At 36.1% G+C, this 25,655-nt stretch overlaps 1 protein-coding gene across 1 annotated transcript in view; it reads left to right on the top strand.

Moving 5' to 3' along the window:
• The window catches only part of MAGT1 (magnesium transporter 1), a 56,942-nt gene that overhangs the window by 16,139 nt on the left and 15,148 nt on the right, over positions 1-25,655 (top strand). The window contains exons 3-7 of the mRNA XM_011217323.3: positions 2,505-2,622; positions 20,868-21,008; positions 21,626-21,766; positions 22,873-22,962; positions 23,593-23,656. Of these exons, the coding sequence (XP_011215625.1) occupies positions 2,505-2,622; positions 20,868-21,008; positions 21,626-21,766; positions 22,873-22,962; positions 23,593-23,656 (554 nt within the window). The remainder of the gene's footprint in view (positions 1-2,504; positions 2,623-20,867; positions 21,009-21,625; positions 21,767-22,872; positions 22,963-23,592; positions 23,657-25,655) is intronic.

The following is a 25,655-nucleotide window of genomic DNA, read 5'->3' as shown; positions in this document are numbered from 1 at the left end:
GAAAGGGAGAAGCAGACTCCCCACCAAGTAGGGAGTCTGATATGGAACTCGATCCCAGAACCCTGGGGTCATGACCTGAGCTGACGGTAGACACTTAACCGACTGAGCTAAGCTACCCAGGTGCCTGGTTCCAAAATCTTTTAACTGGTCTACCCAAAGCTAGAGATAATTATTAATGCAATAATGGTAGCTACATTCAAATTTGGAATTACAGGAGAACATTTTTAGAAAATAAAAACTTATGATTTAGAGATGTTTTCTTTTTTCTAGATTATTTTGTAGTGATTGTAAACCTTGGAAGTGGAGACTAATCTCACTTAAACTTTCATCAATGGTTTACTGATTTTATTTTACTGTTTCTGAATGATCTTAGAAACAAAGATTGGTATTTCTTTAAACAAAAGGACTATATTTTTATAAAGATTTTATTTATTTATTTGTCAGAGAGAGAGAACAAGAGCAAGCACAAGCAGGGTAAGTTGCAGACAAAGGGAGAAGGAGGCTCCCCACTGAGCAGGGAGCCTGATATGGGACTCCATCCCAGGACCCTTGGATCATGACCTGAGCCAAAGGCAGATGCTTAACTGACTGAGCCATCCAGGTGTCCCAGGACTATATTTCTTTAAACAAAATTAAAAAGAGTGGGTACTAAAAAATAGAATAGCTTTTGCTTTTTGGTGTTTTTTTAACTTATATTTTTAGATCAATATGTGTGATCTGGGAATTCATGTTAAATGAAATGACAAAGTTACCCTGTGAATAACTAATTTAATAAAATCTTGACAGCTTTCCAAATTCTGACAGCCTGGGTCCATGTGAAGGATTAGATAATTTTTTTTTAGAATATGCATTATGCTACCCCAAGACTTGCTAACTTTTCTTAAAGGATTTCCCCCCCAGGTAGTCAAGTTATTTGATCCCAGAGTACTTATTTTTAGGCACGTATGCTGGATAGTAGGTATTAATTATGCATGAACTTCAAATCTAGGATCAGTATTAATTTAGTCATTTCACCCAGCAATCAGGAGTATACAAAAATGTTAGGGAACAAACACAAACTCCTTCATAATTCTGTACTAAATGCAAATTAATGACATTCTTATTTAATCTAAGTTTTTATTAGTATCTTACTTTCTATAGGACCGAATTTAAAATTAGCTCACATTTTCCTAAACTCATTCAAAACATAAAAAATTAACAGCAGTGTGTATAATACTGTATATTTGGTGCTATCAGGATGAGAAGTGTAAGATGCCCTACCCTTATCATATGGCTAGGGAAATGAGTTCCACACGTGAAAATTTAGCTGGCAGTGTAAGGCAATTTATAATTAAATACCAAATGGATTATGTGCATCATAAATACTACAAAATTTCAGGAAGGACATATAACAGGAAGATTAGGGTTGGTCTAATGGAGAAGAAAGGTTTTGTATTAGGGCAAGATGGATGGATCAGATTTGGATAGAAGTAGGATATTTTGATTAGAAGTAAAGATGTGTACAAGGGTACAGAGATGGTGGTAAATAAAGTGCCAGAGTTAAGAGATCCTGTTTTATATTGATCAGTAGTAAGGCTATGTAAAAGTTAGATGCCTTACTGGAATTGAATGATAAAGAACCTTAAATAACCAGTGAAAAAGCTTGGGGACTGTCCTGAAGGTAGCAGCAATGCAACAATGGCTGCTGAGAAGAGTAAGAGTTTCAGGAAAGTAGTAATTTAAAAGACGGATGTATACTGCAGTGTAAGAAGGATTGAAAGAGGAGAAACCAGAGTCAGTATTTTAATATTCTAATGTCAGATATTAAGGATCTGACTTTAGCTCATAGCAATGAAAATAAATGGGAAGAGATGGAGTTAAAAGATAATCACTAATGAAGAATTATCACATCTTGGAAACTGAAAGCATATGGGCAGTAAGGGAAAAGTCATACATGACTTGAGGTTTCAGTTAATCTCAATTTTCCTAGATTCTTCTTACCTTTCACCCTAATTCATCTGACTGTATTTTTATTTACTAAATAATAGCATGTTATACATTAGATTTATAAAATGGATTACTATTATAGTCTACTATCTCTGGAAATACTTCAACCTGTCTTTGAACACTTACAAGTAATTTACCCGGTATTAAAAAATTGTTGTATGATTAGCTGGATTTTTCTAATGACTACTGAAAGAGCTTTGAGATAAGAAACAAGCACAAAGTATGAAGCCGAGTCAAGTAACTACTTTCTGTTGAAATCCCCAACACTTAGGATAAGGCTTCTCTTATGCCAAAACAATGGCAGTATTTTCCAGGGTTTGTCCTAACCCTGTCAGCAGAACCTGACTGGTGTTTGTTTCTCTCTCTGTTTCTTTCTCTCTGTCTCTTTCTCTCTCTCTAAATATTTCCCCCACTGGAAAAACTGCTATTGCTTCTTTGGCTCTGTTGTACTGCTGATAAGTTAGATTGCTTTTTAAAAATGTTTTATATGTTATCTTCACAAACTTGATTGTATCCAGGCAAGCTGATGAAGAATTCCAGATCCTGGCAAACTCCTGGCGATACTCCAGTGCATTTACCAACAGGATATTTTTTGCTATGGTGGATTTTGATGAAGGCTCTGATGTATTTCAGATGGTAAGATCTTTGGTTTATTTTATTAAGTAGGGATAAGTTAACAATAGATAAAGTGGAATATGTCTTTTTCAATAGCCACAAGTTTTATTTATATATTCCTTGTTATCTAAGTATACTGGGAAATAATGTTATATTGCTTTCAGGTGTACAACATAGTGATATGACAGTTCCATACATTACTTAGTGCTCAATGTGATAAGGGTAGTCACCATCCATTACCACACAAGGTTATTACAATATTATTGACTGTATACCCTATGCTGTACTTTACGTTTCTGTGACTCACTTATTTTATAACCAGAACCTTGTTCCTCTTAATCCCCTTCACCTATTTTGCCCATGCCCCCTTCCCTCTGGCAACCACGTTCTCTGTATTTCTGAGTCTGTTTGTTGGTGTGATTTTTAGATTCCACGTATAAGTGAAATCATATGGTATTTGTCCTCTGTCTGACTTATTTCACTTACCATAATACCCTCTAGGTCCACTCATGTTGTCATAAATGGCAAAATTTCATTCTTTTTTATGGCTGAGTAATTTGTGTGTGTGTGTGTGTGTGTGTGTGTGTATACATACATACATGTCATATCTTTTCTATCCATTCATCTACTGATGGACATGTGGGTTACTTCTATATTTTGGCTATTATAGATATCTGTGCAATAAATGGGAATGCATATATCTTTTCTAGTTAGCGTTTTCATTGTCTTTGAGTAAATACTCAGTAGTGCAGTTCCTGGATCATGTGATATTTTTCCATTTTTAATGTTTTGAGGAAGCGTCATACCGTTTTCCATACTGGTTGCACCAGTTTACAATTTCACCAACAGTGCACCAGGGTTCCCTTTTCTCCACATCTTCTTCAACACTTGTTATTTCTTGTCTCTTTGATTTGAGCCATTCTGACAGGTGTGAGGTGATATCTCATTGTGGTTTTGATTTGCATTTCTGTGATGGTTAGTGATGTTGAGCATCTTTTCATGTGTCTGTTGGCCATCAGTAAGTCTTCTTTGGAAAAAATGTCTATTCAGGTTCTCTGCCCATTTTTAAATTGTATTGTTTTGTTCATTTTGGTGATGACTTATGTAAGTTCTTTATATATTTTGGATATTAATCCCTTATTGGATATGTCATTTGCAAATATCTTCTCCTATTCAGTAGGTTGCCTTTTCATTTTGTTGGTTTCTTTCACTATGCAAAAGCTTTTTATTTTGGTATCCCAGTAGTTTATTTTTTATTTAATTTCCCTTGCCTGAGGAGACATATGCATAAATATGTTTCTTTGGCCAATGTCCAAGAAATTACTGTGTATGTTTTCCTTTAGATTTATGGTTTCTTGTCTCACATTTAGGTCTTTAATCCATTTTAACTTTATTTTCATATATGGTGTAAGAAGGTGGTCTAGTTTCATTCTTTTCATGTAGCTGTCCAGTTTTACCAGCACCATTTGTTGAAGAGACGGTCTTTTCTCCCTTTGTGTATTCTAGCCTCCTTTGTCATAAACTCATTGACCATATAAGCATGGGTTCATTTCTGGGCTCTCTTTTTTTTTTTTTGAATAAAGCAATAGAAGTTTATTAAGTGAAGATACAGAAAAAACTCTCAGTGAGAGGGGGTCCCAACAGTGTTGCCCTGGGCTCTCTATTCTCTTCCATTGATCTCTGTGTCTGTATTTGTGCCAGTACCATAATGTTTTGATTACTTAGCCTTGTAGTATATCTTGAAATCTGGGATTGTGATATATCCAGCTTTGTTCTTTCTCAAGATTGCTTTGGCTATTTGGGGTCTTTAATGGTTCCATACAAATTTTTGGAGTATTTGTTCTAGTTCTGTGATAAATGCTGTTGGTATTTTGATGGGGATTGCATTGAATCTGTATATTGCTTTGGGTAGTATGGACACTTTAACAATACTATTCCAATCAATGAGCATGGTATATTTTTCCACTTGTTTGTGTTGTCTTCAGTTTCTTTCACCAATGTATTATAGTTTTCAGAGTAAAGGTCTTTCACCTCCTTGGTTATATTTATTCCTAGGTATTTTATTCTTTTTGGTATAATTGTAAATGGGATTGTTTTCATTTTTCTTTCTGCTACTTAGCTATTAGTGTGTAGAAATGCAACAGATTTCTGTATATTAATTCTGTCTTCTACATCACTGAATTCGTTTACTGGTTCTAATATATTTTTAGTGGAGTTTTTAAGTTTTTCTCTATATAGTATCATATCCTCTGCAAATAATGACAGTTTTGTTTCTTCCTTACCAATTTGGATATCTTCTTTTTCTTTTTTTTAAAGATTTTATTTATTTTTGCAAGAGAGAGAGTGAGAGAGAGTGTGCGCACATGAGTGGGGGGGCAGAGGGAGAAGCAGACTCCCCACTGAGCAGGGAGCCCTATTTGGGACTTGATCCCAGGACCCTGGAATCATGACCCAAGCCAAAGGCAGATGCTTAACCGACTGAGCCACCCAGGCACCCTTGATATCTTTTATTTCTTTTTCATGTCTGATTTCTATGGCTGGGACTTCCAGTACTGTGTTGAATAAAGGTGACAAGAGTGGATATCCTTAACTTGTGCTGATCTTAGAGGAAGAGCTTTCAGTTTTTCATCATTGAATATGTTAGCTGTAGGTTTTTCCTTTATTATGTGAGTGTATGTTTCCTCTAAAGCCACTTTGCTGAAAGTTTTTATCATGAGCAGATATATATTGTCAGATGCTTTTTCTGCATCTGTTGAGATGATCACATAGTTTTTATCCATCCTCTTGTTAATATGATATATTATGTCAGTTGATTTGTGAATATGGAATTATCCTTGCACCCCTAGAATGAATTCCAGTTGATTCTGGTGAATGATCCTTTTAATGTATTGTTGAATTCAGTTTGCTAACATTTTGTTGAAGATTTTTGCATTTGTGTTTATCAGAGATACTGGCCGTAGTTTTCTTTTTTGTAGTATCTTTAATCTGGTTTTAGTACAGGGTAATGCTGACCTCATAGAGTAAGTAAATTTGAAAGTTTTCTTTCCTCTTCTGTTTTCTGGAATATTTTAAGAATAAGTATTAACACTTCTTTAAGTGTTTCATATAAGCGCACCTGGGTGGCTCAGTCAAGTTAAACATCTGTCCTTGGCTCAGGCGCCCCTGTTGGGAGGGTGTTTTTGATGACTATTTTAATTTCATTACTAGTAATGAGTCTGTTCAAATTTTCTATTTTTTCCTGATGCACTTTGGAAGATTGTACATTCCTACGAATTTATCACTTTCTTCTTTAGTTGTCCAAATTGTTGACCTATAAATTTTCAATAGTATTCTTTTATAATCCTTTGTATTTCTGTGGTGTTGGTTTTTATTTCTCCTCTTTCATTTCTGATTTTATATATTTTCATCCTCTCTTTTTGTCTTGATGAGTCTGGATAAAAGTTTATCAGTTTTTTCATCTTTTCAGAGAACCAGCTCTTGGTTTCATTGATCTTTTCTGTTGTCTTTTTTTTTTTTTTAGTCTTTATATCTTTATTTCTGCTCTAATTTTAATTATTTACTTTCTTCTAATTTTGGGCCTTTGTTGCTCTTCTTTTTCTAGTTCCTTTAAGTTAAGGTAAGATTGGGATTTTTATTTGTTTCTTGAGGTAGGTCTGTGTTGCTGTAAATTTCCCCCTTAGAACTGCTTTTGCTGTGTCCCAAAGATTTTGGACTGTTATTTTTCCATTTTCATTTGTCTCCATGTATTCTTCAATTTCCTTTTCAACTTCTTTGTTGACCCATTGGTTTTTGGTGTCATATTTTTTTAGGTTCCATGTCTTTGTGTTTATTCTTGTTTTGTTCTTGTAATTAATTTCTAGTTTCCTACCACTGTGATTGAAAAGGTGCTTGAATATATACAATGGAATATTACTCAGCTATCAGAAAGGATGAATACCTACCATTTACATCAAAATGGATGGAACTGGAGGGTATTATGTTAAGTGAAATAAGTCAATCAGAGAAAGATAGTTATCATATGGTTTCACTCATGTGGAATATAAGGAATAGTGCAGAGGACAATAGGGGAAGGGAGGAAAAACTGTATGGGAAGAAATCAGAGAGGGAGACAAACCATGAGAGACTCTTGACTCCAGGAAACAAACTGAGGGTTGCAGAAAGGGAGGTGGGGGGATGGGGTAATTGGGTGATGGGCATTAAGAAGAGCACATTATATGAATGGATGTTATATGCAACTAATGAATCATTTAACATTATATCAAAACTAATGATGTACTATATGTTGGCTAATTGAATTTAAATTAAAAAAGAAAAGATGCTTGATATGATTCCAGTCTTAAATTTTGAGACTTGTGTATAGCATAATTTATTATCTGTTTAGGAGAATATTCCATGTGCACTTGAAAAGAATGTGTATTCTGGATTTTTTTTTTAGATAGAATGTTCTATATATGTCTGTTAAGTCCATCTGGTCTAATGTGTCATTCAAAGCTACTGTTTTTTATTGATTTTTTTGTCTGAGTGATCTATCCATTGATGTCAGTGGGATGTTAAAGTCCCCTACTATTATTGCATTACTGTCAGTTTCTCCCGTTATATCTGTTAATGTTTGTTTCATTTATTTAGGTGCTCCATGTTTGCAATTCCTATATTCTCTTGTTAGGTTATCTCTTTATCATTATGTAATGTCCTTTCTCTCTTTCTACGGTCTTCTGTTTTAAGTCTATTTTCTCTGATTTAACTATAACTGGATTTTTTTTTCCTGCTTCCATTTTTCATGGAATATCTTTTCCAGTCCTTCACTTTCTGTCTGTGTCTTTAGGTCTGAAATGAGTATCTTGTAGGCAGCACATAGGTTGTTCTTGTTTTTTTATCCATTCAGTTACTGTATGTTTTTTGATTAGAGCATTTAGTCCAGTTAATTATTGATAGGTATGTACTTATTGCCATTTGTTAATTTTTTTCTGATTGTTTTTATATTTCCCCTTTCCTTATTTTCACTTCTCTTCCCTTGTGGTTTGATGGATTTGTCTAGTATTATGCTTGGATTATGATGTCCTGTTTTACATTTTTTTTAAGTTTTTGTGTAACCCTTGAGTAATTTTTGTAGATACAATTGATTTTACTTCTTTTGTGTTTTAACTTCCATGCTGGCTTTATAAGTGAGTAATCTGCCTTTACTATATTTTTGCTTTCACCATTGAAATTCCCTCATTTCATACTTTTCTTACTTCTAGTTATGGCCTTTTCACTTAAAGAATTCCCTTATCATTTATTGTAAGTTTGGTTTAGTCATGCTGAACCTCTTTAACTTTTTTTTATCTCATAAACTCTTTATCTGTTTTTCAATTCTGTTGATAACCTTGCCCAGTAGAGTATTTTTGGTTGTAGGTTTTTTCTATCAGCACTTTGAATATTTCATGCCATTCTCTTCTGGCCTGCAAAGTCTCTCATGAAAAATCAGCTGATAGCCTTATTGGGTTTCCCTAGTATGTAACTGTTTTCATTTTCTTTTGCTGCTTTTAAAATTTGCTATTATTTATTTCTGTCCCTTTAATTATTATGTCTTTATGTAGACCTACTTGGGTTCATCTTGTTTTGGGCCTTCTGTGCTTCCTGGACCTGGATGTCTTTCTTTCCCCATATTAGTGAAGTTTTCAGCTATTATTTCTTCAAATAATTTTTCTGCCTCCTTCTCTCTTTCTTCTCCTTCTGAGATCCTTATAATGCAAATGTTATTACACTTGATGATGTCATAGAGATCCCTTAAGCTGTTCTCTTTCTTAATTACTCTTTTATCTTTCTGCTGTTCAGCTTTGTTGCTTTCTATTACCCTCTCCTCCAGATTGCTGATCCATTCTTCTGTGTCTCCCAATCTGCTGTTGATTCCCTCTAATGTATTTTTTAAATTCAGTTATTGTGTTTTTCTGCTCTGTCTGGTTCTTTTTTTACATATCTTTTTTTCTATTTATTGAAGTTCTCACTGAGTTCGTCCACTCTTTTCTCAAGTCCAGTGAGTACATTTATGACCATTACGTTGAACTCTTTATTGGGCATATTGCTTGTGTCCTTTTTGTTTCACTATTTTTCTGTGATTTTGGCTTATTCTTTTATTTGGGACACATTCCTCTGTTTCCTCATCTATTTCTCTCTGTTTGTTTATGTGTATTAGGTAGGTCAACTACATCTCCTAGTCTTGAAAGTAGTGGCCTTGTATAGGAGAGGCCTCATGGTGCCCTGTAGCACGACCACCCCAGTTCACCAGAACCAGGTGCTTCCTGTGTGAGCTGCATGTGCCCTCCTGTTGTGGATGAGCTATGATGGCTGTGGGCATGCTGGTGGGCAGGGCTGGCCCTCAGGCCAGCTGGCTTCAGTGACCTCCTTCACCTACTGCAGCTGCACTGGGCAGGGTTTCCGTCCCACACTGCTGAAAGGCCCTGCTGCAGCTCTCACATGCTTGCTGTTGGGTGAGTCTAGCCCTAACCCTGGTTGCCCTCAGCTAGGTGCTGTGATAGCTGCAAATGAGGGGCAGGGCTGGCACTTTGTGCAGTCATCTAAGAGGCTTAGCTTTAGGAATTGCAGGGATGCTGTTGTGTGTGGTTATCTCCTCCCCATCCCAGGGCAGGAGCCACTTTGGAGGGGTAGCTGCCAAGGTGAGTGGGTTGAGTGGGGCATGTCTACAGGGAAACACCAGGGCTGGGCATGTGACGGTAACAAGGTAGATGGAAAGTGTTTGAACTGGCTTTTACAAGTGTCTGACTATAGGCTGGGGAGGGCAATATAAATAGTGCCTGCCAGCACTTTTGTTTCCAGAGAAATCTGCAGATCCCTGCCTCTCCGGCACATATCCTAAAATTAGTGAATACAGTTCCATCACGTATACCCCAAGGGCTTTTCAAACTACTGCTTATATGTATATTTCAGGGTGAGTTATTTAGTGTGCTGCCTCTTTGAGGACAGGGATTAATTTTCCTATTTCCTTCTTGCTCTCCCAGAGTTATGCCCCACTGATTTTCAAAGCAAGATGTTATGGGGACTTGTCGTCCCAATGTGGGCCCCCAGGGCCAGGGATGCACTCTGTGGGATCGGACTGACTGCCTTGCTCCTCTGTGCTTGTGATGTTCCTCCTATTTGTGGTTAGTTGCACTGGGGGTTTGGTTTCCAACCACATCTCCATTCCTCCTACCCTTTTTGATGTAGTTTTCTGTGAATAACTGTGTAAGATCTGTTCTCCAGTCTTCAGGTCATTTTCAGAGTTAGTTTGCAATACATGTAGTTGCTGACTCAGCGTGTCCATGGGACAAGGTGAGCTTAAGATCCTCCCAATCTGCTATCTTCCCCTGGCCACAAGAAGTTTGTTCGTTTGTTTGATTAGTTTCAGAGGTAGAGTTTAGTGATTCACCAGTTGCACCTAACACCCAGTGCTCATTATATCAAGTGCCCTCCTTAATGCCCCTTACCCAATGACCCCATCCCCGCCCCCAGCAACCCTCAGTTTGTTTCCTGGAGTTAAGAGTCTCATATGGTTTGTCTCCCTCTCTGATTTCATCTTATTTTATTTTTCCCTCCCTTCCCCTATGTTCATTTGTTTTATTTCTTAAATTCCACATATGGGTGAAGTCATGTATTTGTCTTTCTCTGACTGACTTATTTCACTTAGCGTAATATCCTCTAGTTGCATTGATGTTGTTGCACATGGTAAGATTTCATTCTTCTTGGTGTCTGAGTAATATTCCATTGTATGTATACCACATCTTCTTTATCCATTCATCTGTTGATGGACATCTGGGCTTTTTACATATTTTAGCTATCGTAGACATTGCTGCTATAAATGTTGGGGTGCATGTGCCTTTCGACCGCGTTGTTTGTATCCTTTGGACAAATACCTAGTAGTGTAATTGCTGGATCATAGGGTAGCTCTATTTTCACTTTTTGAGGAATCCCCATACTGGTTTTCCACGGTGGCTGCAGCAGTTTGCTCTCCCACTAACAGCGCAAGAGTGTCTCTTTTTCTCTACTTCCTCTCCAACACTTGTTTCTTCGCATTAACTGAGTTTTAGTATTAAACTTGCTTGCTTGGAATAAATCCTCCTTGGTTGGGTGTATAATTCTTTTTGTACATTATTGATTTAATTTGCTAATATTTTGTTTAGAATTCTTGCATCTGTGTTCATGAGAGACATCAATCTATAGTTTTCTTATGTCTTTGTTTGGGGTATGAGGATAGTACTAGCCTCATAGATCAAACTGAATGTATTCCCTCTGCTTTATCTTCTTTTTTTAAATATTTATTTACTTATTTTTAGATAGGGAGAGAGAGCAGGGGGAGGGGCAAAGGGAGAGGGAGAGAAAGAATCCCAAGCAGACACCCTCCTGATGTGGAGCCCGAGACAGGGCTGGATCTCACAACTGTGAGATCATGACCTGAGCAGAAACCAAGAGTCGGATGCTCAATTGACTGAGTCACCCTGTTGCCCCTTTTTCTAAGTTTTATTTATTTATTTTTATATAGAGAGACACAGAGAGAGAGAGTCCCTCTGCTTTATCTTCTGAAAGAGATTGTAGAAACTGGTATAATTTCTTCTTATATGTTTGGTAGAATTTACCATTGAACTCATCTGAGCCTGGTTCTTTCTATTTTGGAAGGTTATTATTTTTGGTTCAGTTTTTTAAATAGATATGGGCCTATTCAGATTTTTAAATTTCTTTTTGTATGAGTTTTCAAAAATTGTGTCTTTCAATGAAGTGGTCCATTACGTGTAGGTTATAAAATTTGTAATCATAGAGTTGTTCATAGCTTTTTTTTTTTTACACTACCCTTTCAATGTCCATATAGGATCTGTAGTGATATCCTCTCTTTCATATCTGATACTAGTATTTTGTGCCTTCTCTTTTTCTTAGTTTGGCCATACACTTATTTCTTTGATCATTTCAAAGAAAAGCTTTTGATTTCATTGATTTTTCTCTATTGACTATTTTCAATTTTGTTGATTTCCGCTCTAATTCTTATTATTTATTTTCTTCTACTAAGTTTGGATTTAATTTGTTCTTTTTTTGGTTTCCTAAGGGGGAAACTTAAACTATTGATTTAAATATTTTTTCCTCGTATATGCATTCAATGTCATAAATTCCCCTCTAACCGTTTTTTTTGCTCTATCCCACAGATTTTGATAAGTTGTGTTTCCATTTTCATTTAGTTCAAATCTTTCTAAATTTTTCATGAGATTTCTTCCTTGAGCATGTGTTAATTAGAAATATATCATTTAATTTTCATGTATTTGGGGATTTTCTAGTTCTTTTTCTGTTATGGTTTCTAGTTTAATTCCATTATTGTCTGAGGGACCAACATTGTGTGATTTCTATACTTTAAATTTGTTAAGGTGTGTTTTATAGCCCAGAATGTGGTCTGTCTTGGTGAATGTTTCATGTGAGTTTGAGAAGAATATCAATTGTGCTTTTTTGGATGAAGTTAGTTCTGTAGATGTCAATTATATGCAGTTGATTGAAGGTGGTATTGAGTTCAGCCATGTCCTTACTGATTTTTTGCCTGCTGGATCTGTCTACTGGGTGTTGAAGAGGGATGTTGAAGTCTCCAACTATGATAGTAGATTCATCTATTTCTCCTTGCAAGTTTTTGTCTCACATAATTTGACCCTGTTGTTAGGCACATACACATTAAAAATTGTTATGTCTTTTTGGAGAATTGACCCTTTATCATCATGCAATGCCCTTTTTAATCCCTAATAACTTTCTGTATTTTGAAATCTGCTCCATCTAAAGTTAATACAGCTATTCCTGCTTTCTTCTGGTTAATGTTAGCATGGTATATTTTCCTCCATCCTTTTAATCTGTATATTATCCATGTATTTAATCTATATGTGTTTCTATATTTAGAGTGGGCTTCTTATAGTCAACATACACTTGGGTCTTGTTTTTTGAACCACTCTGACCATTTCTGTCTTTTAATTGATGTATTTAGACCATTGATACTCATATTATTTATGTAATTGGATTATTTATATAGTTGGTCTAATACCTACTGTATTCATTACTGTTTTCTATTTGTTGCCCTCATTTGTTGTTCCTATTTTTATCTTCCCCCTTTTCTGCCTTTTTTGTAGTTGAACATTTTTTTTTAAAGATTTTATTTATTTATTCGACAAAGATAGAGACAGCCAGCGAGAGAGGGAACACAAGCAGGGGGGGTGGGAGAGGAAGAAGCAGGCTCATAGCAGAGGAGCCTGATGTGGGGCTCGATCCTGTAACGCCGGGATCACGCCCTGAGCCGAAGGCAGACGCTTAACCGCTGTGCCACCCAGGCGCCCCTGTAGTTGAACATTTTATGTGATTTCATTTTCTCTCCTTTCTTAGCATATTGGCTATGCTTTTTTCTTTTCGCTTTTTTCGTGCTTGCCCTAGAATTTGCAATATACCTTTTCAGCTAATTCAAGTCCACTTTTTTTTTGAGAGAGAGAGAGAACATGCACACAAGTGGTGGGGAGGGGCAGAGGGAGAGGGAGGGAGAGAATTTTTTTTTAATAATTTTTATTATGTTATGTTAGTCACCGTAGAGTATATCCTTAGTTTTTGATGTAGTGTTCCATGATTCATTATTTGCGTATAACACCCAGTGCACCATGCAATATGTGCCCTCTTTAATACCCATCACTGGCCTATCCCAGTCCCTCACCCCCCTCCCCTCTGAAGCCCTCAGTTTGTGTCCCAGAGTCCATAGTCTGTCATGGTTCATTACCCCTTCTGTTTAGCCCCCCTTCATTCTTCCCTTCCTTCTACTACCGTTCTTCCTACTTCTTATATTCCATAAATGAGTGAAACCATATGATAATTGTCTTTCTCTGCTTGACTTATTTCACTTAGCATAATTTCCTCCAGTCCCTTCCATGTTGCTGCAAAGGTTGGGTAATCTTTCTGATGGCTGAGTACTATTCCATTGTATATATGGGCCACATCTTCTTAATCCAGCCATCTGTTGAAGGGTATCTTGGCTCCTTCCACAATTTAGCTATTGTGGACAGTGCTGCTATGAACATTGGGGTGCATATGGCCCTTCTCTTTGCTACGTCTGTATCTTAGGGGTAGATACCCAGTAGTGCAATGGCTGGGTCATAGGGTAGCTCAATTTTTATCTTTTTAAGGGGCCTTCACGCTGATTTCCAAAGTGGCTGTACCAACTTGCATTCCCACCAACAGGGAGGGAGAGAATGTTAAGCAGGCTCCACACCCAGTGTGGAGCCCGACACAGGGCTCGATCTCATGACCCTGAGATCATGACCTGAGCTGAAATCAAGAGTCGGATGCTTACCCAACTGAGCCACCCAGGCGCCCCCATTAGTCCACTTTCAAATAGCACCGTGCCACTTCATGGGTTGTGTAACTTAAAAAAAAAAATTCTTAACTTTTGTCTCCCATCCCTTGTATCATCATTTATTTTGTTTATACTTAAGCATACATAAATACATACACAATAGAATACATTGTTGGTATTATTTTGAACAAACTGTTATCTCTTAGGTGAATTTAGAGTGAGAAAAATAGGGGTACCTGGCTGACTCAGTCAGTGGAGCACGCAGCTCTTGATCTCAGGATTGTGAGTTCGAGCTCTTTGTTGGGTATAGAGATTACTTAAAAATAAAATCTTAAAAAGAAAAGAAGTATTTATTTTATTTTCACTTATTTCTTCTTCAGTGTTCTCCCTTACTTTATGTGTATCCAAGTTTCTGACCTTTCTTATTTTCCTTGTCTCTAATGAATTTCTCTTAACATTTCTTGCATGAAATTCCCTTAGTTTTTGTTTGTCTGTGACAGTCCTTATTTCTCCTTCACTTTTGAAGAATAATTTCTCAGGGTGCAGAATTCTAAGTTGGTGGTGTTTTTTTTCTCTTCACACTTCAAATATTTCACTCTCTTCTTGCTTGCATGGTTTCTAAAGAGAAGTTGGAAGTAATTCTTATCTCCCTCTATGAGTAAGGTGTTTTATTCCTCCAGCTTCTTTCAGGTCTTTTTTTCTTTATGTTTGACTTTCTATAATTTCTATATCAACAGTGATATGCCTGGGTATATTTTTTTGGCATTTATTCTGCTTGATGTTCTTGAATTTATGGTGTGGAGTCAGATGTTAATTTGGGGAATTCTCAGTCATTACTGTTTTTAATATTTCTTCTGTTCCTTTCTCCTCCTTCTGGTATTCCCATTATGTGTATGTTACACCTTTTGTAGTAGTGACTGATAGTCCTTGGATATTCTGTTCTGTTCTTTTTAGTCTTTATTCTCTGCTTTTCAGTTTTCGAGGATTCTGTTAATATATCCTCTAGCTCAGAGACTTTTTTTCCTTAGCCATGTCTAGTGTACCAATAAGCCCATCAAAGGCATTTTTCTTTCTGTTACAGTGTTTTTCATCTCCAGCGTTTCTTTTTTATTCTCTTTTAGGATTTCCATCTCTTTTTTTACAGTGTCCATTTGTTTTTGCATGCTGTGTAATTTATCCATTAGAGCCATTAGCTTATTAACCATAGATTTAAAAAATGATAATTCTGATAATTCCAACATCTTGTCATGTCTATTTATGATACGTGCTCTGTGTCTTCAAATCGTGTTTTTTTGGTTTTTTTTGTTTTTTTTTTTTTACTTTTGGTATGCCTTGTAATTTTTTTTTTTTCATAGCCAGACATGAGGTACTGGTTAAAATGAACTGTTGTAAATTGGCCTTTAGAAATGTGGTGTTAAGGGGGGAGGGGTATGTTCTATGGTCCTATGATTAAGTCTCAGTCTTTTAGTGAGACTATACCCCTGGACTATGAACTTAAGAGTTTCTCAGCTTTTTTCTCCCCCCCCTTAGGGGACAGGACAGCATCTTCTTTCATTTGAACTAATACAGTAGCCTTTCAACTGGTTCACTTACCACCATCCATATAATATGCTCTCCTTATTACCTCTATGACAGTTACCAGAGGTTTTTTGTTTTGGGGGAGAGGTTCTTTTTTTTAAGATTTATTTATTTATTTAAGAGAGAGAGAGAGAGCGAGAGCACGTGTGCATGTGAGTGGGGGAGGAGCAAAGGGAGAGGGAGAGAATCTCTGGCAGACTCCCTGCTGAGTGCAGAGCCTGACACAGGGTTCAATCCCAGGACCATGAGATTATGACCTGAACTGAAATCACGAGTTGGACACTTAACCAACTGAGCCACCCAGGCACCTCTCTGGAGAGTATTAATAACAATAGTTGGGAAAAATTAAATTTGGGAACCTTGAGGGTAAACAAAATAAAATTTTATTTTTTACTTCAGGGTATCATGATCTATGAAGGATCTAAGGGTTTTATTCTACTTACAAGCTAATGAGTTAGCCTGCCGTGGTTTGATACATACTGGCAGAAGAAATGATACTCCTGGGTTAGAGTTAAAGGACTTTATTATTCACAACAACAGTAGTATCCAAAGTATCAGCACTTTCTTGCACCATTTCCCCTAGGCCCCACTTGCCATAGTATGATGCGATGAAGGCCAGTGGTTTGTATTATGGAAGAGTATCTCCAAGCTTTGGGAAATCCTTCTATAAAGGGTAGTAAGCATGTATGCCCTTTGCTTTGGAGGGGGTCTAACTCTATCTTCTAAGGCTATATGAACACCCTTGAGAAAATTATCCAGAACAAAGGTAGTCAATCCTCTGCACACAACATGTGCAGAAACACAAGAAACCTATGAAGAATTGTCTCCCAACACAGAACTTCTCATCGGCTTTAACATGCTGGTATATGTTATCTTTGAAATCCAATAGTGGGCTCTGATACGCAGAATTTCCCAAAGTATTGGACTATTTAATGGAGGATTTTGCTTAGATTCTATGGAACATACTTTTGAAAATAGTGGCATATAAACTAAAGCCAAAATTCCTTAGTTTTCCATTCACGCACTTTATTCCAGACACATAACCACCTTTCTCATATTTATATTATGTCATACGCTGTCTTATTTCAGCTTCATTGATTATTTGTTTCCTACGACATGAAGTATCCTTGCTCCCTTTCTGTCCCCTCTTAAAATTCTACTTACCTTTAGGCCTCATTTCTGATACTCCCTTGCAGCCTTTTCAAATCTTCCAGATGAAATGTGAGTCATCCCTTTTCTTGTGTTGCCATACTATTTTCCTTATATTTCTATTATACATGTATCCACATTCTACCTTGTAGTAGAATTAGCCATATAGTTGTTTGACAGTTCCTCTTAGAATATATTCACTTACTTAAGAGCAGAGCCAACATCCTTAACATTATGTTAAGTACATAATGGATGCTCAGTAAATATCAAACAGCATAATGTTCCCATTTTATAGTATGTCGTTATGCTAGTCATATTCCAATCACAGCTCTGTAAATCAAAACCAGTACATTTATAGAACATGCTACAACCTGAAAGATTAGCACAGTTAGCCTTTATTAGACCAAAGGAAACAATTTCTAGAGTTTAAGAAATTGCTTTCTCATTGTCTATTATTCAAGCTGGGATTGTTTTAGAAATTAAAAAATTGTAATTCCAGTTATTTTAACAATATACACAAAGAATTTCTGTTAGTGATTTATTAAAATACAAAACTAATTTTCTTCTACATCAAATAGTTTTTCATAATTGATGCCCATTTTAGAGCTATATTTAGAGTTAGTGGTATAAGGATGGTAGTATATCCATTTGTGGAAGAAATTCAAATCTTTCTCCAAATAGTAGTGTCATATGCCACAGTATATGTGGGAAAATATATATAACATATAATGTGCTATCTTTACCAATCTTAAATATAAAATTCACTGTTAAGTACACTCACATTGTTGTGCATCCAATCTCCAGAACCCTTTTCATTTTATAAAGCTGAAACTCATTACACATTAAATAATTCCCCATTCCCTCTTCTCACAGCCCCTGGCAACTACTATTCTACTTTCAGTCTCTATGACTTTGACTCTGTAGGTACCTCATATAAATGTAATTTTACGGGGTGCCTGGGTGGCTCAGTCAGTTAAACATCTGCCTTCAGCTCAGGTCATGATCCTGGGGTCCTGGGATCAAGCCATGCATTGGGCTCCCTGCTCAGCAGGGAGTCTGCCTCTTCCTCTCCCTCTGCCTGCTGCTCTGCCTGCTTGTGTTCTCTCTCACACTCTCTATCAGATAAATAATAAAATCTTTAAAAGAAAAATAAATGTAATTGTACAATATTGGTCTTTTTGTGACATGCTTTATTTCACTTAGCATTATGTCCTCAAAGTTTATCCATACTGTAGCATGTGTCAGATTTTTTTTCTTTTTTGAGGCTGAATTATGTTCTGTTGTATGTATATAGCACATTTTATTTATCCATTAATCTATTGATGGACACTTGAGTTTCTTCCATCTTTTGGCTATTGTGAATAATGCTACTGTGACTGTAAGTGTACAAATATCTCTTGGAGACCCTGCTTTCAATCCTTTTAGGTATATACAGCCAGAATTGAAATTCCTAGATCATGTAATAGTTCTATTTTTCGTTTTTTAAGGAACCTCCATCCTGTTTTCCATAGTGGCTGCACCATTTCACATTCCCACCAACAGTACACACAGGGGTGCCAGTTTCTTTACATCCTCATCAACACTTATTTTTTAGTTGTTTTGTTTTGTTTGTTAGTAGCCATTCTAATAGGTATAAGGTGGTATTTCATTATAGTTTTGATTTGTATTTCCCTAATGGATGTAGAGCATCTTTTCATGTGCTTGTTGCCCAGTTGCTAATCTTTTTTTGAGAAATATCTGTTCACATCCTCTGCCCCGTTGTTTTTTCCTTCTGCCCAGTTTCTAATCTGTTTGGGTTTGTTTTTTGTTTTTGTTTTGGTTGAATTGTAGTTCTTTATATATTGTAGATATTAACCCTTTATCAGATTAATGATTTGGAGATATTTTCTCCCATTCCATAGATTGCCTTTTCACTCTGTTGATTGTGTCTTTAGTCTACAAAATATTTTTAAAGGGCTGATTTGGTATAAAGTTGTTATACTAGTAATTATGAAAATACAAGTTATAAGAATGGTGATGGTACAACATTTACCCATTACATGCACTTTTAGTAAGAGTATAGAGAAGTAGTCGCACGCAAACGGAAAAAAGAAAAAAGAAAAAGAATATGGAGAAATAGATACCTTCTTACATTGATGGGTAGAAGTATAAATTAGGGGGCGCCTGGGTGGCTCAGTCTTTAAGCATCTGCCTTCGGCTCAGGCCGTGATGCCAGAGTCCTGGGATCGAGCTCCGCATCGGGCTCCCTGCTGCACTGGGAGCCTGCTTCTTCCTCTCCCACTCCCCCTGCTTGTGTTCCCTCTCTCGCTGGCTGTCTCTCTCTCTGTCAAATAAATAAATAAAATCTTTAAAAAAAACAAAAAGAAACCCCCCAAAACAAAAACAAACAAAAAAGAAGTATAAATTGGTACAGCCACTTTGGAAAGCAAGTTGACTATCCATTTTAATTTAAAACGTTTCTACCCTGTGACCTAACAAGTCCATTTTTGGAGAAAAACTCTCACCAGGTATACAGGAAGATATGTATGTGGCTGTTCATTGCAACATTATGTTTAATTGGAAAAAACTAAAGTCCAACAATAGCATAATTACTTAATAATCTATAAGAGTGAGGTTATTGTATATATAATATATATGTATATATAATATGTAATGTATAATATGTGTATATATATATATATGCATGCACACTATCATGGATAGATCCCTCAAACATGGCTGCATATAAAAAGCAAATTGTAGATTATAGTTAATATGATACTGTTTGTGTTAAAGCAGACACAAAGCAATATTGTGTTTTCTGTTGGTATACACACATGTATATGAATAAATTCAGAAAGGTCTAGAAATAATAGTGGCTGCTAGAATTGACTGCAGATGGTCCTTATAACCCTGTAACTTTTTTTTATTTCATAAGGGAAATGGATTCATATATTGCTTAGATTTTTGTACATTTTTTAAAAAATCCAAAAGTGGTATAGTTAAATATTGAAGATTTTGTCTTAAAGGCACCTGGCTGGCTCAGTTGGAAGAGCATGTGACTTTTGATCTCAAGATTGCGACTTTGAGTGCACCCACATTGGGTGTAAAGATTACGTACATACATACATACATACATACAAATAAAAAAAAAAGGTTTCGACCTAAAATTTGGGTAGCAGTTTGGTGGAGTGAACACTGTCCAGGCTCTGGTTCTTAGCTTTTCAGACTCAGAAATTGAATTTTTAACAATGTAGCCAGAATTTATCTAGTTCTGGAGACTTTGTGCACACTCACCAAACTAAAAATCCGTGGACGTTGGTAACTAAAGGACTTATCTATTAATTTATTAATTTGCCATAAGAGACCAAGGGAGACCAAAATAATCATATCCATTAATCACTATACCCTCCTTCCTTATGGGAAGGTCTAAAAATTACTGTTAGAGGGTTCTATTTCGAGTATAGAATCAAAGCAAGAGAGTTGGATTGTTTTATTGTCTGATATCTTTAAATTACAAATGTCTTATACAAGCTAATTTCCCTTATAGGGTTATCTGCTGAGGGGACCTGAATGTTTGCATCTGTTGGTCAGCATCTTTTCCTTGGACTTAGACTTTCTATTTTCCACAAGTACAGTTATATCAGGAAAGATATAATGCAGATGAGTCAGTTATGGTTTCTTTACCTAAATAATTCCAATGTTGTCTTCTTTAAGCATACCATGGTCACATTATAGAGAATGTGATGCTTATCAGTAAACAATTTAAAACTTTTAGAATTAACCATTTCTGCATATGACTGTCAGTTTGTATTGGTTTTCACTGCAGTTTTAGAGCACTATCTTGTTTACTCCAGATTGAGAATGTACTCTATTTGGAGCTCACTTCAGCTACAAAAGGCAATTTTAGTTCTTGCAAATGTATTCTTTTTGCATAATTTCTGAACAGATTAAAATGTTTGTGATATGGGAGATTTTCCATTCTAAAGGAGTAAAGTGTAGGTTTCTTAGCTAGGAATTAATACTTGGTCAGTAAAGTGTACCAATTAAGGTCACAGTCAGTCTTGGGTTTGAATCCTGACTCCACTATTTTTCACTTTACATAGGCAAATCACTTGACCTACCTGAAGCTGGGCTTCCTCATCTTTGTAAAATGCCTAAATTTCGAGGTAATATTTGTTGTTAAGATTATTTTCTTGATACCTTATATTTTCATGGACTTCTTTTTATTCAGCTAAACATGAATTCAGCTCCAACTTTCATCAACTTTCCTGCAAAAGGGAAACCCAAGCGAGGTGATACATATGAGTTGCAGGTGCGTGGTTTTTCAGCTGAACAGATTGCCCGGTGGATTGCTGACAGAACCGACGTCAATGTAAGTTTCCCTACTTTGTAGAAAGTTAATTTTCTATTATCCACTTCCAGTCTTAACTGGGAGGTCCTAATTGGTCTCGTCCCCATATCACTGAGATGGTAATAGTCTGGCAACCCCTTCAAAAATAGCATTTAATAGAATCATCTTGATGAAAGAGTGAAATTATAAAACACTTTCTGTTACCTCATTGAATTCAGCATGGAAACTACTCTTTTGACCTGATTTATTAAGTCCACGGACTATCTAATGGTTCTTGGCAAATACTTCTTAATCTAAAAGATGTTACATTGTAGTTAAACAGAATATTGGACTTACCCATCCCATTTTGGGATGCATTGTAGACTATTTTGAAGAGGATGAAAAGAAAAAAAGTGTAATTTTTCCTGAAAATATAACCACACTAATTTTTTAAAGTTTCTATTTAAATTCCAGTTAACATACAGTATAATATTAGTTTCAGGCATAAAATATAATGATTTAACCCTTCCATACAACACCCGGTGCTCATCACAACTATAACCACACTAATTTTGATTACTTTCATTTTGAATTAGTTTGACCTATATAATTAACAATTAAATTTCATTCTTAAAACATTTTTCTTTCCTTTCCATTAGATTAGAGTAATTAGACCCCCAAATTATGCTGGTCCTCTTATGTTGGGATTACTTTTGGCTGTTATTGGTGGACTTGTGTATCTTCGAAGAAGCAATATGGAATTTCTCTTTAATAAAACTGGATGGGCTTTTGCAGCTTTGGTGAGTGAATTTTAGAGCAAAAAGTGTTTGCATATATACAGTGTATGTCAAATATGTATAAATTAAAATGTTTTATAAGCTTAAACTAGAAAACTAATCAGGATGTATTTTAAATAACAGCATCCCTATAATATATTTGATTTTTTTTTCAATAAAATCTACACATTTCTCAGGAGTACTGTCTTGTATAAATGAAGACAAAAGTGTTTTAAATACTGTTAAAGTAAATTATTTAGGAGATAATTATTTAAAGAACTATGATAATTTAAATAATTCTGTATTTAGATTAGTAAAATACAATGATTTTTAAATACTTTGAATGTAATAAATATATCTAGAAGGGTAACAACCTCAGAAAATAAAGCATCCCAAAACTTTTTAAAAAAATTACTTGCAGGGGCGCCTGGGTGGCACAGCGGTTAAGCGTCTGCCTTCGGCTCAGGGCGTGATCCCGGCGTTGTGGGATCGAGCCCCACATCAGGCTCTTCCGCTATGAGCCTGTTCTTCCTCTCCCACTCCCCCTGCTTGTGTTCCCTCTCTCACTGGCTGTCTCTATCTCTGTCAAATAAATAAATAAAAAATCTTTAAAAAAAAATAAAAAATAAAAAAAAATAAAAAAATAAAAAATTACTTGCATACAATATTGTATTGTTAGTTAGCATTTTGTTTTCTTTCTTTCCTATGAGAGGGATTTTATGTTTTTATTTCATGCCTTAAAATCAGTTTGTTTCCTCCATTATCTTATTAGCATGGCCAGAGTTTGGAGGAACTTGTTGAACTCCTTTTTTATCCAACCTAAATGATAAATTGTTACCCCTAAGAAAATATGCAGTTCTTTTGAAAATATTCTTCTAAAAGGCTCTTCAGTTTTCAATTTTAAACATCTGTCAGCTTATTTATAATTTTAAAATAGGGTTTTCCTTTTAGAGTAAGTATTATTGATTCCTGTGAAATACAAGCCTTACTCTTTAAAACTATTCATCTGAAAAAAATTTTGTTCGTGTATTACTTGAGCAGACATGCTTTTCATAAACCTGTTAGTCGAATCAGTATAGGAGCACCTGCACCATGTTACATAAGTATTTCCTTATTTTTTTGTTTCCCAGTGTTTTGTGCTTGCTATGACATCTGGTCAAATGTGGAACCATATAAGAGGACCACCATATGCTCATAAGAATCCACACACAGGACATGTGGTAAGGGAAGTTCAGAATTTCTTTCCATTATATACCAAAGTTAACCTTAATTATTATTTTGTGACACCATTGCCAAGATGTGAAGGAACTAGGTTTAGTTTTGACTTTTCAATCTCTCTTGGATGATGAGCTTCATTTACTGAAACGTGCTCTTCAAAGTGGAAAGTTCCTTATCCTTATCACATTTGGTGGGTCCTTTTGACTAAGCTGGCTAAGAATGAAAGTCAGCTTTCAACTAAACAGAATAATTGATCAAGTACTTGAGCATCTAGTGTTTCTAGGCACTGTGCTAAGTATTATTAGATACAGCGATAAGCAAGACAATCTTTGTCTTCATGTAGTTTACATTACTGTACCTCATGGTCTTATACACTGAAGTACCAGGTTTCTCATATATTCTGTTGTTGGGAACGTAGTATCAGTACAATGAAAAGACAAATTAATAACAAATAACACAGAAATAGTGTTTATTTTTATCCAGTTTATTTATTGATGAATGCCACAGACCCAATGCTTATATATATCAGGTGAATTAATAATTTCACAGGGCTCAAATATAGCCCATTTTAGGTTTAGAATACCAAAAGTTAATGTACATTTATTTAATTTTGTCTTTTTTCCTCCCCCCAGAATTATATCCATGGAAGCAGCCAAGCCCAGTTTGTAGCTGAAACACACATTGTTCTTCTGTTTAGTATCCTCTTTTTATAATAAGTCCTTGGTGCTGCATTTTAATTTATCTATTTTCTCACATTCTCGTATTTTCTCTAGTGTTTGCTTGAGGCTGCTGTCTTATTAATGCAAGTTTTAATATCTTTGGAAGCATATTTCTATGTCATTTATCTTAGTCAATCAGCTAACCACCCCAGAGACAAACCTGCAGTCTAATAAAGATAGGTTTATTGATCATTGCTACAAGGGAGACTGCACACCAGCAGAACCATGGGACATCTTACCTTAGGAAAAGTAGAGTCATTATGAAATTTGGAGGAAGTGTGAAGCTTAGGTGAAATGTAAGTGAAGCCATGTTTTGATAAACTTAAAGCAAAACCAGGCTAAGTGAAAAGGGATCAGCATCAGGTCTGGACTGTGAAGTGGACGCAAGGTTCTGTTTCCTGGAAACTGTACATAATTCAGATAAATTTGGGATTTTGTCTTCATAAACCCTTTATTTGAAGCTCTGTACTTTAGTTGTAAATTGAGGCTACTTAGAAATTGTACATATATGTTGAATGACTTAGGTCTTCCAGGCAAGAACTCATTATTTCCTTCTTAGTGATAACTTGAGTCAGTCTTTAATTTTAGACATCTTGCTCATCGTTAAGAAAACAGTAGTTACTCAAAGACAGGGGTTATTTTTGTTGTTGATGTTGTTGTTGTTAAAGATTTTATTCATTTGAGAGAGAGAGAGAGAGAAAGAAAGAGCATGAGCATGGGGGTGGGGGCGGAGGCAGAAGGAGATGTAGACTCCCCGCGAAGCCAGGAGTGCAACACAAGGCTTGATCCCAGGACCCAGAGATCATGACCTGAGCCGAACCATCTGAGCCACCCAGGCACCAAGACGGGTTATTTTGACATTTTACAGCTGCAGCATGTCCTAAGTAGAAATATTATTTCCTTTGAACTTTGTAGCTGCATTTTATGTGTTGTCCCATTCTCTTGAGTGGCAGGGCACATTATTACTTTCTCACATCTGAAAATTGATGCCTCTGTCAGCTGCAAGGGTAGTTAACAGTGACATCAGATAGTTAAGAGTCTAAATTTCATAGTATTACTGAACACGGTTTACCCCCCGCCCCGAATATATAAGCAGTGACCCTGTAGAACAAATCAACAAGGTAAACAAATGTAATGTTTCTAGAGTTTTCTTCTCAGCCAAGGGGTCCTGACGTTGACATATTGGAATCAGTTGTAGCCCAGGCTGTTAGAGAATCTGCCCAGTGATTTGATGGTAAAGTCATTTGCCCTGAATTCTCATCTCATCATCTAAATAACTCAGAGGTCATCTAGTTCAACACTTACTCCATTGAAAATGGCTTGTATTATGTAAGAATTGGCTAAGGAATTTGAAAGTAATTACAAAAAACTAAGAGGCAGCCTACAGAATGGGAGAATATATTTGCAAATGACACTACAGATAAAGGACTAGTATCCAAGATCTACAAAGAACTTCTCAAACTCAATACACGAGAAACAAATAAACAAATCAAAAAATGGGCAGAAGATATGAACAGACACTTTTCCTATGAAGACATACAAATGGCTAACAGACACATGAAAAAATGTTCAAAATCATTAGCCATCAGGGAATTTCAAATCAAAACCACAGTGAGATACCACCTTACGCCAGTTAGAATGGCAAAAATAGACAAGGCAAGAAACAACAATTGTTGGAGAGGATGTGGAGAAAGGGGATCCCTCCTACATTGTTGGTGGGAATGCAAGTTGGTACAGCCACTCTGGAAAACAGTGTGGAGGTCCCTTAAAAAGTTAAAAATTGTGGGGCACCTGGGTGGTGGAGCGGTTAAGCTTCCGCCTTCAGCTCAGCGCATGATCCTGGCGTTGTGGGATCGAGCCCCACATCAGGCTGTTCCACTATGAGCCTGCTCCTTCCTCTCCCACTCCCCCTGCTTGTGTTCCCTCTCTCGCTGGCTGTCTCTATCTCTGTCAAATAAATAAATAAAATCTTTAAA

Source organism: Ailuropoda melanoleuca, chromosome X (genome assembly GCF_002007445.2).
Source record: "Ailuropoda melanoleuca isolate Jingjing chromosome X, ASM200744v2, whole genome shotgun sequence".
Lineage (NCBI taxonomy): Eukaryota > Metazoa > Chordata > Mammalia > Carnivora > Ursidae > Ailuropoda > Ailuropoda melanoleuca.
The sequence above is the reverse complement of the archived record's forward strand: the minus strand, read 5'-3'. Positions and strand labels throughout refer to the sequence as shown.